Genomic DNA, 16,284 nt, shown 5'->3' with positions numbered 1-16,284 from the left:
TGTCTACTGAGACTGAACCTTCCTTCGCTTATGTCATTGATCCCTGCTTGCCCTATTTCTCTTCTTCAATGGAGCCCTGATGATTCCCAAACATTTTATGCTGAAAAGATGTATGACTGTTTTAATTTTGTCCATCTTCTGTATAAATGATGAGGAAAGGCTTCATAATCTTTGTAGTAGCACCATCTTATGGAGATGGTAGACCAAAATAGAGGAATATTGGTATAGGAAGCTGTGATTAATGCAAATCCTAGCCTTCTTTTTATTACTGAGCTGTAACTTACCTACAAAAAAATATACTGAGCGTAAGTATTCAGTTTGATAACTTTTGACAATTGTAATCACCTCTGTAATCACCACCCAAACAAGATAGAGAACATTGCCATCCTTCCAGAAAATTCCTTCCTGCCCCTTCCTGCTCCCCTGCCCTTCCCCATTGTGATGTCCCCCAACCCCTGAAGCCACTTTCTAACTTCCATCATCATAATTAGTTCAGCCTTTTGGGGGGATGGTTATCACAGTATGTGCATGTATGTCTTCTTTTGTTTAACATAATGTTTTGAGATTCATCTAAGCTGTTGTATTATAATTTGTTCCTCTATTTCTGAGTAGTATTCCACTACTTGAATTTAGCTCCATTTGTTTACTATTTCTCTGTTGATCATCATTTGGGTTTTCAGTTTCTGACTGTTGTGAATAAGACTGCTCTGCATGTCTTTTTCTGGACATAAGTTTTTATTTCTCTTGAATTAACATCTAGGATTAGAATTCCTGGATCATAGGGTAGTGTAGTATATGTATAATGTGTTAAAAACTCAAAAGTGGTTGTCGCATTTTACAGTTGCACTTAGCAGCGTATGATAGTTCCAGTTGTTCCACTTCCTCTCCAAGGTTTGATATTGTCAGTCTATTTGATTTTGGCCCTTCTAGTAGGTAGGAAGTAGTGTCTCATTTGTCATTTTGTTAGTATAAGGGTCAAGCTTCTCTTTCTGTGCTCACTGACCATTCATATAAATCCTTTTATAAGGCGTCTATTTAAGTTTTTTGCTCATTGTTTGAATTATTTGGAGGAGGTAAACACATGAGTAATTAGAAGAAAGGCAACCTAAAACAAAGCTTTATAGCAACAAAATGCTATTTTGTATGTGCGGTGGGTAGGGAAGCCAGGAAAGCTACAAGAAAGATCATTTCTAACACTCAGGATTTTATAGGTGATAATTCTTATCATCATAACCCTTTTATCAGAATTTATTTGGAAAACTTAAAAAAAAAACAAAACTTCAGTTTCCTATTTGTATATTTTAAATTGTCAATTTGAGAGGTCACATAAAATGATGGTTAAGAATTTGGATGCTACGGTAGAGCATGCGACTCTTGATCTCAAGGTTGTAAGTTTGAGCCCCACATTGGGTGTAGAGATTATTTAAAAATAAAATCTTCAAAACACACACACACACTAAAAAAAAGAAGAATTTGGACTCTAGAGACAGCCTATCTGATACGGCATTATTTGGTACAGATTAAGCATTATGTGTGACTATTGTACATATTCATATATGCCATTTTTTTCAGTGTTTCGATAGAGAAGGAAAAGATTGATGAAAAATCCGAAACAGAAAAACTCTTAGAATACATCGAAGAAATTAGGTAATATGAATAGTAGTTTCTAATTGGACCTTATTTTGTTGAATAGTGATGAATACATCATTTCATTCTTTTTCATTTAATTTTCTCTGTGCCTAAATTATGTGCTCTTCAAAATAATTTGTTTTAATGCAGTTGTGCATCAGATCAAGTGGAAAAATACAAGCTAGATATTGCCCAGTTAGAAGAAAATTTGAAAGAAAAGAATCATGAAGTTGTAAGCCTTAAGCAGTCTCTTGAGGAAAATGTTGTTTTACTTTCTAAACAAGTAGAAGACCTGAATGCTAAGTGTCAGCTGCTCGAAAAAGAAAAAGGTATTTAGATAATATGTACAATATTTAAGGAAAGTACTGCTATATGAAAACATTTTTTAATAATTATGTAAACAACATAAAAATCCTGTTCTCTATATGGGAATTTTTATCTTTTATAATGTTTGTTCTCTGTTTATTTCAATATATTGCTTGTCTTCATTGAAATATATATAGTGGTGCAGTTCTTGACTTCCCCATTGGGTGGCCATTTAAAATGAGAAGATACAGAACCACGGTTCGAGGTTTTATTATGTACAATAGAATATATACTATATTATATATATAAAATGATACGAACCTCAGAGTTATGTTTTGGCTTTATTTCTTTCGAAATACTTGATCTGTGTAACATGCTAATAACAAAAAATATGGAAATCCAGTTTCTCAAAGTTAGTATCTAATTTCAGCATTTTTCACTTTTATAGAAGATCTTGTCAACAGGGATAGAGTACAGGATGAAACTCTAAATTCTGAAATGCAAAACTTAAAGGAGAAACTTACTCTTGAAAAACAGGAACATGAAAAGCTACAACAAAAAGAATTACAGACTGATTCACTTCTGCAACAAGAGAAGGTAGTTTACTACAATATAAAAAAAGAAAACAACTTGTGCTTATTGTATGTCATTCATTTCCATGTATATCAGAAAACCTTTCAATTGTATATGTCCTTCACTCTGACAATTCTATTTTTAGCATCTTATCCTGCGTAAATAGTCCTGTCTATGCTACAGATTTATCTGCAGAGATGTTCATGACAGGGTGATTGATAATGTGAAAAAATTATAAGCAACTGATGAACCAAAATAAGAAAACTGTTTAAAAATATTTTCTTGTAGGATGCCTGGTTGGCTTAGTCGGTAGAGCATATGACTCTTGATCTCAGGGTTGTGAGTTCCAGCCCTACGTTGGGTATAGAGATTAGTTAAAAATAAAATCTTAAAATAAAAATAAAATCTTAAAAATATATATTTTTTTCTTGCACATTCTTGTGTTAGATTACTACTTGGGCATTTACAGTTATGTTATAAAATAGTGTCTAAATGCATGTGAAACAAAAGTGACAGTTTTTAAAAATCTGGATTACATAAAGAATAATGTACATATTGGTGAGAAAAACAGTTCACTAAAAAAAAATTCATCATTCATCATTCTCAGAAGTAGAAATTCAGATAATCTATAAAGATCAAAAGATGCTCTACCTTAGTAATAAAGAAATTGAGATAATTGTTTTTCCCTTACAAGATTAGTACAAATTAAAACATTTGATAATATATAACATGTTAATGAGAGTGGAGCAAATAGGTACTCAAATGCACAGATAGGAAATACTATATTGTTGGGCAACCTGCAACACTGAAGGAATTAAGTAGATTTATATATACTGACTTAAAGATCTCAAAAACTATTTTTAGGATTTTTTTAAATGACCTTTACATATGTAGCTTATATTATTTATGTATGTGTGTGTGTGTGTGTGTGTGTTTTAAGTACATAAGTGTATAGAAAAAGACCAGAAGGCATATATACCAAACTAGTGGTTATCTCTATAGTGAGAAAACTAAGATTGGGGTGGGGTATAATCAGAGGCAATTTTCACTTTACTTGGGTTCTTTTTGTTTTTTGTTATTTTTTTTGCCATCCAGTCCCGCAACTGCATTTATTGTTGGCAGACCTCCAAATGTTTTTTTGTATCTTAGTATCTAAGAGATGTGTCTCCTAAATGCATTGTTAGGAGTGTAAAGATGGAGAGAATGCTTATTTACAGTGAACATTCTTTTTAAAGGCAAAGGGCCCTGTTTTCATTCATTAAGTGCTCTGGGCACATCTATACCAGGTTTTTCTTTTTGTTTTCGGTTGAGGTATAAATTGACATACAACAGTATATAAGTTTCCGGTATTCAACACAATACCTGTGTGTATTGCAAAATTATCACCACAATAAGTCTAGTTAGCATCTATCACCATAGATAAGCTAAAGAATTTTTTTCCTTCTGAGGAGAACATTTAAGATCTATTCTCTTAGCAACTTTCAAATATGCAATACAGTATTGTTAACTATAGTCACCCCACTGTACATTACATCCCCATAACTGAAGTATTTTATAACTGGAAGTTTATACCTTTTGACTTCACCCATTTTGTCCACGCCCACCTCTGGCAACCACCAATCTGTTCTCTGTAGCTGGGTTTTTTATTTGTTTTTAGATTCCACATATAAGATCATATAGTATTTTTCTTTGACTTATTTATTACAATATCCTCAAAGTCCATCCATAGCATCACATATAGCAAGATTTCCTTCTTTTTTATGGCTAAATAATATTCAGTTGTGTATATACCACATTTTCTTTATCCATTCATCCATCAGTACATATTTAAGTTTTTTCCGTATCTTAGCTATTGTGAATAATGCAGATATGTACATTGGGTGCATATATATTTTCAAGTTCGTATTTTCATTTTCTTCAGATACTTAGAAGTGGAATTGCTAGATTGTATGGCAGTTCTATATTTAATTTTCTGAGAAACATTCATACTGTTTTCCATAGTGGCTATACCAATTGATACTCCCACCAACAGTTCACAGTGGTTCCCTTTTCTCCACATCCTTGCCAACACTTGCTATTTCTTGTCCTTTTTTTTTTTTTTTGGAATCTCTATGCCCAACATGGGGTTTGAGCTCATGACCCCAAGATCAAGAGTCACATTCTCTACCAACTGAGCCAGCCAGGCACCCCTGTTTATTTTCCTTTTGATAATAACCATTCTGACAGATGTGAGGTGAATCTCATTGTGGTTTTGATTTGCATTTCCCTGATGATGAGTGATGTTGAGCATCTTTTCATGTACCTGTTGGCTATCTGTATGTCTTTGGAGAAATGTCTATTCACATCTGCTGCCCAGTTTTTAATCAGATTGTTTGGGGTTTTTTTGCTTTTGAACTGTAAGTGTTCTTTATATATTTTGGATATTGACCCCTTATCAGATAATTATTTGCAAATATTTTCTCCCATTTAGTAGGTTACATTTTCAATTTCTGGTGGTTTCCTTTCCTGTACAGAAGCTTTTTAGTTTGATACAGTCCCACTTGTTTATTTTTGCTTTTGTTGCCTTCGCTTTTGGTGTACTATCCAAAAGATCATCACCAAGATCAATGTCAAGTTGCTTACTCTGTTTTCGTCTATGAGTTTTATGGTTTCAGGTCTTACATTCAAGTCTTTAATCTATTTTGAGTTAATTTTTGTTTATGGTATAAGATAGTAGGTCCACCTTCCTTCTTTTGCTTGTGGTTTTCCAGTTTCCCAATACCATTCATTGAAGAAACTATTCTTTCCGCATTGTATATTTTTAGCTCTTTTATCATAAATTAATTGACTAAATGTGTGGGTTTGTTTCTGGGCTCTATTCTATTCTATTGATCGATTGTCCATTTTTTTTTAAAGATTTTATTTATTTGACAAAGAGAGAGAGAGAGAGGCAGGCGGAGGGAGAGGAAGAAGCAGGCTCCCTGCTGAGCAGAGAGCCCTACGTGGGGCTTCATCCCAGTAACCTGGGATCATGACCTGAGCTGAAGGCAGATGCTTAACCAACTGAGCTACCCAGGCACCCCTCGACATGTCTCTTTTTATGCCAGTACTGTTTTGAGTGCTATAGATTTGTAAGATAGTTTGAAATCAGGAAGCATGAGGCCTCCAACTTTGTTCTTCTTTGTCAAGATCACTTTGGTTATTCAGGGTCTTTTGTGTTTCCATACGAATTTTAGCATTTTTCTATTTCTATGAAAATTCCCATTTTGATAGGGATTGCATAGAATCTATAGATTGCTATGGTTGTATGGATATTTTAACAATATTAATTTTTCCAATCCATGAGGACAGACTATCTCTCCATTTGTGTCTTCTTCACTTTATTTTAATGTTAGAATTTTTTCACAGTGGTGATTTATTTGTATATTATATAACTTTAAAATACATTTATATACTATCAAAATCATAGTATACTTTTTTTTAAGACTTGATTTATTTATTTGACAGATAGAGACACAGCGAGAGAGGGAACACAAGCAGGGGGAGTGGGAGATGGAGAAGCAGGCTTCCCGCCGAGCAGGGAGCCCGATGTGGGGCTTGATCCCAGGACCCTGGGACTATGACCTGAGCCAAGGGCAGATGCTTAATGACTGAGCCACCCAGGCACCCCATAGTATACTTTTTATATAGTATCATCTGAGAAAAATATATGCTGAAAGTCAGTTGTAAATTATAATTTTAGTTTTACAAGGAATGTGTTGTGGGTGTGCAATGCATAGAAAAAAGACTGAAATAACATTTAGCACAGTGTTAACACGGTGCAGGATATAATCCATGACAACATGCAGGTGGATATCTATATTTTTCAAGTTTCTTTGAAGCTCATGAATTTAGTATTCATACTTTATTACCTGTACTTCTTTTTTGTGCTTAAGTAAAAGCCTCATGATGCCATTTCATACTATTTCAGTGGTTTTCTGTTTGGATGTAGGAATTGTCCTCCAGTCTTCAACAGAAGCTATGTTCTTTTCAAGAGGAAATGATGAAAGAGAGGAATCTCTTTGAGGAAGAATTAAAGCAAGTACTGGATGAGCTAGATAAATTACAGCAAAAGGAGGAACAAGCTGAAAGGCTAGTTAGGCAGTTGGAAGAGGAAACAAAATCTCGAGCTGAAGAACTAAAACTCCTAGAAGAGAAGCTGAGAGGGTTTGTATTAATAATATTAGACCTCGTGTTTAATATGACTTCAGATGTTAAAAGGTATTTTCCAGTACATTCTCTCAGGATTCTCAGGTCAATCATGTGAGTAAGTGAGGTTGGAATTATTTTACAAGTGAGGAATAGAGAGGTAAAATATACGCATAGAATGTGTATGCAAATAAGTATGACAGCCAAAGTTAGAAGCATAGCTTCTTTCTTTTTCTTAAGGCCAGAAGTTTAAAAGGATGTTAATAAACAAATGACCAAAATTTGGGGTTCCCTTACTGCTCATATGTTATCTAAAATTATTGGATGTCAGCATTATAGCAGTAACAGATTTAGAAGAAGAAAAAAAAAAGGTGAGAATCCCACCCTTTATTAAGAAACATTTCCATTTTTTTGCCCATGTGTACATTAGATTACATAGCATAAGTCGTACCTTTAATTACCTTTTCTGAGGGAGCACAAGTAATCAGAAGTAGCAATCAAAAAGGCAAAATGAGAAAAAAATAACCAAACCTGGGAAATATTCAAAAATAAGAAATTTAAGAGATCTCAAACTTTTCTTTTTTCTTCTTTTAAAGTAGGCTCCACGCCCACTGTGGGGCTTGAACTCACAACCTCAAGTTTGAGAGTCACATACTCCACTGACTGAGCCAGCCAGGTGCCCCTTGGACTTTTTTTTAATTCTAATTCCATATTATTTTTATTACATTATGCATCCTTCTCCACTATATTTATTTAAAATATCCAGGTTGATTCTTGAGTTCAAGTTGTAACTAAAAATAATTATGTTATTTGAATCCTTGGGATTTCCTTACTAAAAATATTTCTAACAAAGAACCAAGAACTATACATGAGTCTACAGAATTGTAATGTATCTCACAACTATGTATCTGTCTCCTTTTGGATATTTTTACTAAAATCCTTTTTCTATTTTCTTGTGGTGATCAGTGATAAAAAGGACACAAAGGTTTTATGCCTGCTTTGGAGGGGAGCATTACCAAAGTGTTATTAGGGGGAATTGTTCTATACTGGAGCCAGTCTCAGGGAAGAGCACTTTAAGAAACTGAGTAGATGATGTCAGTTTCAGGGAGGAAAGAAGGTTGAGACAATCATTTATTCTAACTCAAGGAATTGGGTACAGAGTTCAGGAGATAAGGATTTTATTGCTGGGTCTTCTAACCAGCTCTGTGATTCTAAGCAAGACAATTCTAATTTCTTTAATTTTCTATTTTATTAGATACAAAATAAAGGGGTTTTAATGACATGATCTCTAAGGTTCCATCCAGCCTGGAAATTTTAGGCATAAGAGAAAAACTAAGAAAATTGAAAGTGATTTTTTTATGGGGCAGGGAAGAGAATATTTTTGTCATAAATCCTTTACTATATGTGATTGCTTTCAGCTGTTGGCATGTAGATTTTTTAAATCCCATACTCATTATAGAAGGAATTTGATGAGTTGTTTATTTTCTCTGTCTGACTTAGCCTATAGGTGAATAATAATGTACCAAATAAGTTATTGAATCTTTGAATAGTAACAATTTATTATGTGGATTACTGAAATAAAATAAGTCTACATAGTCCTATAAACTCTTTTTTCAAAGAAATACCAAGTGTAAAGACACTTAGTGTTTCTTAAATGTTTAAATGCAGAGACTTTATTCAATCCGAGTGCTTTTTAACTGCTAATTTTTCACATTCTTTAGTTTTGTTTGCTGCAGTTAAGATTGTTTTAAAGTCTTTTTACCCTATCTTCTTCCAAAAAAAAAGTTTTACCTACGTAAGTACATATAATATTGAAAGAAAAATTTTAAAATGAGTAAATTAGGATAAAAAATAGTAAAATAAGGGCAGGAAAGATAAGATGAAGCCAGAAGAGAAGTTAGTGCATAAAGAAACATGCTATTAGAAGCAGATCATAAAGTTAAATCTAAGCTATCTAGTAGCGTACACAAAGATGCAGACATTGGACACATGATCCACAGTGTCAAAAGGTAAATACTAATCCCTTTCTTAGAATAATGATTTGTAATTAGTGTTTTATCTTTTAATTGTTCCTTAGGAAAGAAGCTGAACTGGAAAAAACTAATGCTGCTCACAGTCAGGCCACCCTGCTTTTACAGGAGAAGTATGATAGTACAGTGCAAAACCTTGGAGATGTTACTGCTCAATTTGAAAGGTATTTTTACTGGGAGCCTGCACTCTGAAATATAATATGAGTGGGGAGGAGTGTTTAGTGAAGTCTGAAAAAATAATCACACAAATAGAGTGGTTGGTATTACTCTAACTTCCATAATGACCAACCATAAATAGGCATTTAGGGTTCCCTGGTAATCTTACTATGTATACAAATTTCCTTTACTGCCATCCCCTTCAAATTTCATGTGCTCCCAAACCTTTGGCACTTCTGTCTTACTCTCCTGACACCATCTTTTTCCTCATGAAGAACTCTAAAGCTTTTATCTCCTCGTTACCAAACCTGTAAACACACCTGCATTTTGGTCATCCTATATTCCCACCTGTTACAGGAGAAGTGTTCCAGTCTTTTAGCCTTCAATGACATTATTCCATTTGTCCTTTTCAACCTTTCAGGTGGATTTGTTTCAATCAATATTAAAACATGTTAATGCATTTATCTTTAAAATACATAAATTTTGGGCGCCTGGGTGGCTCAGTTGGTTAAGCGACTGCCTTCAGCTCAGGTCATGATCCCAGGGTCCTGGGCTTGAGTCCCGCATCAGGCTCCCTGCTCTGCGGGGAGCCTGCTTCTCCCTCTCCCACTCCCCCTGCTTGTGTTCCCTCTCTCGCTGTGTCTCTCTCTCTGTCAAATAAATAAATAAATAAAATCTTTAAATAAATAAATAATAGAATACATAAATTTTAGGGGCACTTGGGTGGCTCAGTCATTTAAGTGTCTAACTCTTGATTTCGGCTCAGGTCATGATCTCAGAGTCATGAGATCAAGCCCTGCATTCAGCAGGAAGTCTGCTTCTCTTGCTGTCTCTCTCTCTCTCCCTCTGCCCCTACCCCTGCTGGCATACTCTCTCAAATAAATAAATAAATCTTAAAAATATGAATACAAAATACTTAAATTTTAGGGGTGTCTGAGTGGCTCAGTCAGTTAAGCATCTGACTCTTGGTTTCAGCTCACGTCATGATCTCAGGGTCATGAGATCAAACCCCGCTTCAGGCTCCACGCTCAAGGTGGAGTCTGCTTGGGATTCTTTCTCTCTTCCTCTCCTTCCTTTTCTGTCCCTTCCTCCCCTCCCCCACCCCACCCACTCATGCATGCTCTCTCTCTCTCTCAAATAAATAAAATCTTTAAAATATATAAATTTTATTAACTCCTTTGACCCCCCCACTTCCTTCTGCAGCTATCCAGAACACCTCTCAATCCCAACACCCTCCCTCATCCAAAATTCTACTCATCTTTGTAGCTTGTCTTGATAGAAGCTTCTCTATAATTACTGTATCCATTTCCTCACTTCCTATTCCATCTACTTATTATTTTCCCTTTGAAAAAAGAGCTTACTTATTTTGGGGGAACTACAAATTGCAGGGGATAATTAAAGAAATCTGTGTGCATCTCACACCAAGAGCATATTGATATAAACATTTTTATTATATTTAGAGCATTTGGGGATGAGGTCTCTTTGTCTTATATCTATTTTAATATATTTAATAAATACAAAAGGTATACAACACATAAATTATAAAACATAAAGATAAAATCAACATGCATGAGCCAGTAAGACAACCAAACCAGTAAGCCAAAAGATTTCAACAACTTGGTATTATATAGGAGTTCCTCTACTGTCCCATCTGCCTGCTTTCCACCAATAGATAACACCATTTAAAGCCTACATTAATAATTTCCTCACTTTTTTCCTGTGTATAATTTTATAGCATGTGTAGCCATACAAATATATTATGTAATTTTACCTTTTTCCTGAACCTTGCCAAAAAATGTCATTATGCTGTATGACATTTCCTGAGACTTGTCTTTATATTCTGCATTACGTATGTTTCAAGAATTGAATCACATTGTTGACTGAGGTTATAGTTTGTTCATAGTAATTGCTGTAGAATATTTGATTTTATTAATATTACCACAATTTACCCATTCTCACTTTGGGCTTTTGGGTGGCTTTTCATTTCTTTTGTTTTTTATTTATTTATTTATTTTTTTTTTCATCATGATAAGTATACTCTTTAATCCCCATCCCCTATCCCCCCCACCACCCCACCCACCTCCCCTCTGGTAACGATCAGTTTATTCTCTGTGGTTAAGAGTCTATTTCTTGGTTTATCTCTCTCTCTGTCTCTCTTTTTTATTTATTTATTTATTTTTGCTTGTTTGTTTCTTAAATTCCACATGAGTGAAATCATACGGTATTTTTCTTTTTCTGACTTAGTGTACTTAGCATTGTATTCTCTGGCTCTATCCATGCTTTTGCAAATAGCAAGATTTCATTTCTTTTTTTATGGCTGAATAATATTCCATTGTATATATCTACCACATCTTCTGTATCCATTCATCTATCAGTGGACACTTGGGCTGCTTTCATAGTTTGGCTATTGTTGATAATACTGCTATAAACCTAGGGGTGCATGTATCCCTTTGAATTAGTGCTTTTATATTTAGGGGGAAAATACCCAGTAGTGTGATTACTGGGTCATAGGGTAGTTCTATTTTTAATTTTTTGGGGAACCTCCATACCGTTTTCCACGGTGGCTGCACCAGTTTGCGTTCCCACCAGTAGTGCAAGAGGGTGCCTTTTTCTCAACATCCTCATAAACACTTGTTATTTCTTGTGTTTTTGATTTTAGCCATTCTGATAAGTATGAGGTGACATCTTTTTGTAGTTTTGATTTGTGTTTCCCTGATGATGAGTGATATTGAGCATCTTTTCATGTGTCTGTTGGCCATCTGGATCTCTTTGGAGAAATGTCTGTTCATGTCTTCTGCTCATTTTTAAATTGGACTATATGTTTTTTAGACATTGAGTTGTATCTGTTCTTTATATATTTTAGATACTACCCATCATCTGATGTCATTTGCAAATACCTTCTCCCACCTTTTAGTTTTGTTGATTGTTTCCTTCACTGTGCCAAAACCTTGTATTCTGATGTAGTCCGCATAGTCTATTTTTGCTTTTATTTCCCTTGCCTCAGGAGAATATCTAGAAAAATATTACTACAACCAGTGTCAGATTAATGCCTATGCTCTCTTCAAGGATTTTTATGGTTTCAGGTCTCACATCAAGGTTTTTAATGCATTTTGAGTCTATTTTTGTGTATAGTGAAAGAAAGTGGTCCGCTTTCATTCTTTTGCATGTAGCTCTCCAGTTTTCCCAACACCATTTGTTGAAGAAATTGTCTTTCTCCCATTGTATATTCCTTCCTCCTATGTCCAAGATTAATTGACCGTATAATTGTGGGTTTATTTCCCGATTTTCTGTTGTTTTATTGATCTATGTGTCTGTTTTTATGCCTGCACCATGCTGTTTTAATTACTACCGCTTTGTAATATAACTTGAAATCTGAAATTGTGGTACCTCAAGTTTTGTTTTTCTTTTTCAAGATTGTTTTGGCTATTCAAGGTCTTTGTGGTTCCATACACATTTTGGGATTGTTTGTTCTACTTCTGTGAAAAGTGCTATTGGTATTTCGATAAGCATGGCATTACATCTGTAGATTGCTTTGGGCAGTATAGACATTTTAACAATATTTGTTCTTTCAACTTATGAGCATAGAATGTCTTCCCATTTCTTTGTGTTGTCTTGAATTTTTTCTATCAATGTTTTATAGTTTTCAGAGTATAGGCCTTTGACTTCTTTGGCTAAGTTTATTCCCAGATAATGTTTTTGGCACAATTATAAATGGTATTTTATTAATTTCTCTTTCTGCTGCTTCATTATTAGTGTATAGGAATACAACACATTTCTGTACATTGGTTTTGTATCCTGTTACTTTACTGAATTCATTTATCAGTTCTAGTAGTTTTTTGGTGGAGTCTTTAGGGTTTTCTACACATAATGTCAAGTCATTTCTAAATAGAGTTTCACTTCCTTACCAATTTGTATACCTTTTATTTCTTTTTGTTGTCTAACTGCTGTGGCTAGGATTTCCAGTACTATGTTGAATAAAAGTGGTGGAGTGGACATCCTTGTCTTGTTCCTGACCTTAGGGGAAAAGCTTTCCATTTTTCACTATTGTGTATGATGTTGGCTGTAGGTTTTTCATATCAGGCCTTTATTATGTTGAGGTATGTTCCCTCTAGACCTACTTTGCAGAGGGTTTTTATCATGAATGGATGTTGTACTTTGTCAAATGATTTTTCTGCTCCAATTGAAATGATCATATGGTTTTCATCCTTTCTCTTACTGATGTGATGTTGATTGTTTTGTGACTGTGGAACCACCCTTGCATCCCAGGAATAAATCCCACTTGATCGTGGTGTTTGATTTTTTTTTAATGTATTGTTGGATTCAGTTTGCTAATATTTTGTTGAGGATTTTTGCACCTATATTTATGAGAGATAATGGTCTGTAGTTTTCTTTTTTGTGTGGTGTCTTTATCTGGTTTTGGTACTCGGGTGATACTGGCCTCACAGAATGAATTTGCAAGTTTTCCTTCCTCTTATGTTTTTTGGAATAGTTTGAGAAGAATAGATAGTAACTCTTTAAAAGTTTCGTAGAACCTTTTGCTATTATTAATAGTATTCTTAGGAATATTCTTGTAGTCTCCTAGTATACATGTATAAGAATTACTCTGAAGTCCTACAAATGTGAATGTTCAACTTTAAAATTTAATGCCAAATTGCTTTACAAAGTGGCAGGGAGAATCTACACTTTCACTAGTGTTGTACGGGCAGCCATTGATCTACTTCGTCTCCAAAGCTTGTTAGATTTCTTAAATTTTACCAGCGAACTTAGTGTAAAATGACTTTTTCCTAGGGATAATCCACCTCCCCTTTTCTATAAAAAGCTTATATATGACTTTTACTCATTTCTCTATAGAATTACTATCTTTTCCTGATTGTAAAGTTTTTATCAGCAATATGGGTTGTAAATATCTTCTACCAAAGTGTGGCTTATCTTTTCATTTTCTTTGTGGTTTCTTCTGATGAATGGAAATTCTTGATTTTAATATTTTTTTTAAGATTTATTTATTTGAGAAAGAGAGTACACACAAGTGGGGCGGGGAGAGGCAGAGGGAGAGGGAGAGAAGCAGACTCCCCACTGAGCCCATGCGGGGCTCGATCCCACAACCCTGAGATCATGACCCAAAACATAATCAAGAGTTGGGACACTTAACCAACTGAGCCACCCTGGCGTCCTGATTTTAATGTTTGAATTTATAGATTTTTATATGAACATGGTTGCGTGTAGTTTAAGAACTTCTTTCTATCCCAAGAACATAAAGGTATTTACCTTTTATTTTTAAGTTTCTTTTTTCCATCCAGATTTCTCTGTGCAGTGATATAGGGAACAAATTTATTTTTGTTTTTCCATATGGATAATCTACTGCATATAATGTATATGTGTACCTATAATGTATATGTGTACATATATTTCTATTTATATATGTTCAAGCATAAATAAAAATTATATTTTAGTACTGTTTTCAACCCTGTGAAGGGATTTCCTTTCCTGCTACTTTGAAAAATTGTGCCTTGGGAAGTTTTTAGCCATTCTATGACTTCACTCACCATCAGTATGCTAATAGCATTAAAATTTATTTCTTCAAACCTGATCTTTTCTTTCAGCTTTATACCCATATATCCAGCTGCCTACTTGACATCTCAAAGTAGGTATCTCCCTACCACGTAACATTAACCTGTCCAAAACAACTCTTGATTTTCTTTGTCTCTTTCTACCTTTCCCTCATTCCTTTTTATTTCTTTTTTTTTTTAAGATTTTATTTATTTATTTATTTGAGAGAGAGAATGACAGAGAGAGAGAGAGAGAGAGAGCACATGAGATGGGGGAGGGTCAGAGGGAGAAGCAGACTCCCTGCCGAGCAGGGAGCCCGATGCGGCACTCGATCCCGGGACTCCAGGATCATGACCTGAGCCGAAGGCAGTCGCTTAACCAACTGAGCCACCCAGGCGCCCCATTCCTTTTTATTTCAGTCAGTGACATCTCCCTCTTCCCAGCTTCTCATTCCATAACCCTGAGAGTCATCTTTAATCATTTTCTCTCCCTTTCTCCCAACGTCCAACCTATTTCATGAAATTTGCAATTCTGCCTTCAAAAGAGATTTCACATCTTTCCATTGCCAAGTCCTTGTCTAACCGTCCTTTACCACTCACCTGGGCTGATGTACTCCACAGTGATGACTGGCCTCGTGCTTCTAGCATCTGCTCCTGCATCCCTGCTTCATTACATTCCAGTCTCATCTCTTAGCACTGTGTTCTGCCTGCCTCAGAGTACATATGCATCTTTTCCCTCTGAACCACTTTCACCTGAATCCTAGCTAATTTTTCTTTACCTATCACATCTCAGCCTAACTATAAATTCCTCAGAAAGGCCTTTTCTGAATCGTCAAAAACAGTACGTTCCCCTATTTGTCAGCTTTCTGCTCTTTAGTTTTCTTTTTCTTTTCTTTTCTTTTTTTTTAAGATTTATTTACTTATTTATGAGAGAGAGAGTGCGCGGGCGCGCACAAGTGTGGGGGAGGTGTGAAGGAGAGGGCAAAGCAGACTCCCTGCTGGGCAGGGAGCCCTTTGCAGGGCTCCATCCCAGAACTCAGATCCTGACCTGAGCCGAAGGCAGATGTTTAACCAACTAAGCCACACAGGCACCCCTCTAGTTTTCTTCAGAACACAAATCTTATTATACATATATTTTCACATTTTTTTGTGAAGACCTGGAGAGGCATTTCCCTGTCTTCCCCACAAGACCATAAACTTTGTGACAATAGGTGCAGGGATCATATATTTATTTGTTTTGGAGTAATTTTCATGTTTGGTATACTTCATACACATAGTAGGCACTCGATTTGTTTTTTCTTTAAATGGACAGCATATGCCATATAAGTTCATTAGTACTGACCTCAGAATACTGAATTCTTACCTGTGTAAATGCATGGTTTATAAGGTTTTGTTTGTGTTACCTTAAACCGTATAAAATATAAACTAATGAGCTATATATTTATCATGCATACAGTAGTTAGAAAAATCCTTCAACTTTTTATTTTCCTTTTAATAAGTTATAAAGCATTAACAGCTAGTGAGATAGAAGATCTTAAGCTGGAGAACTCATCACTTCAGGAAAAAGTGGCCGAGGCCAAGAAAAGTGCAGAGGACATTCATTATCAGATATTGGCAACTGAGACCTCAAATCAAGAATATGTAAGGTATGTGGGAGAACTAAAACCTGCCCACACTTGTAGCGTTAGAACCATTAAGATAATTTAATGTTGACAGCCAGCTACTAAATGATGCAAGGAATTGTAATTTCATGACTTGCTTTGGGTGATCTTCAATTGCAAATTAAGAGTTTACACAGTTAAAAAAGTACGGTTTTTGGAGAGTTCCTTGAGTTGTTTCGTTTGTTTTTGTTTTTTTAAGTAAAAAAGGAGGGAAAA

General features: G+C 35.0%; 1 protein-coding gene across 3 annotated transcripts in view; it reads left to right on the top strand.

Annotated features, from left to right (window-relative positions):
- The window catches only part of HMMR (hyaluronan mediated motility receptor), a 36,124-nt gene that overhangs the window by 11,051 nt on the left and 8,789 nt on the right, over positions 1-16,284 (top strand). For 2 of the 3 annotated variants that reach the window (XM_045901758.3, XM_064596589.1), the window contains exons 8-13: positions 1,573-1,647; positions 1,780-1,958; positions 2,384-2,532; positions 6,479-6,693; positions 8,753-8,869; positions 15,907-16,053. In XM_045901758.3, the coding sequence (XP_045757714.1) occupies positions 1,573-1,647; positions 1,780-1,958; positions 2,384-2,532; positions 6,479-6,693; positions 8,753-8,869; positions 15,907-16,053 (882 nt within the window). The remainder of the gene's footprint in view (positions 1-1,572; positions 1,648-1,779; positions 1,959-2,383; positions 2,533-6,478; positions 6,694-8,752; positions 8,870-15,906; positions 16,054-16,284) is intronic. The other variant, XM_064596590.1, reaches the window with a different exon arrangement.

The sequence above is a fragment of the Mirounga angustirostris genome, unplaced genomic scaffold, assembly GCF_029215605.1.
Source record: "Mirounga angustirostris isolate CCGP_5_RB_7025 unplaced genomic scaffold, mMirAng1.0.hap1 SCAF_7, whole genome shotgun sequence".
In the NCBI taxonomy this organism is placed as follows: Eukaryota; Metazoa; Chordata; class Mammalia; order Carnivora; family Phocidae; genus Mirounga; species Mirounga angustirostris.
This window is presented reverse-complemented; position numbering and strand designations above follow the sequence as displayed.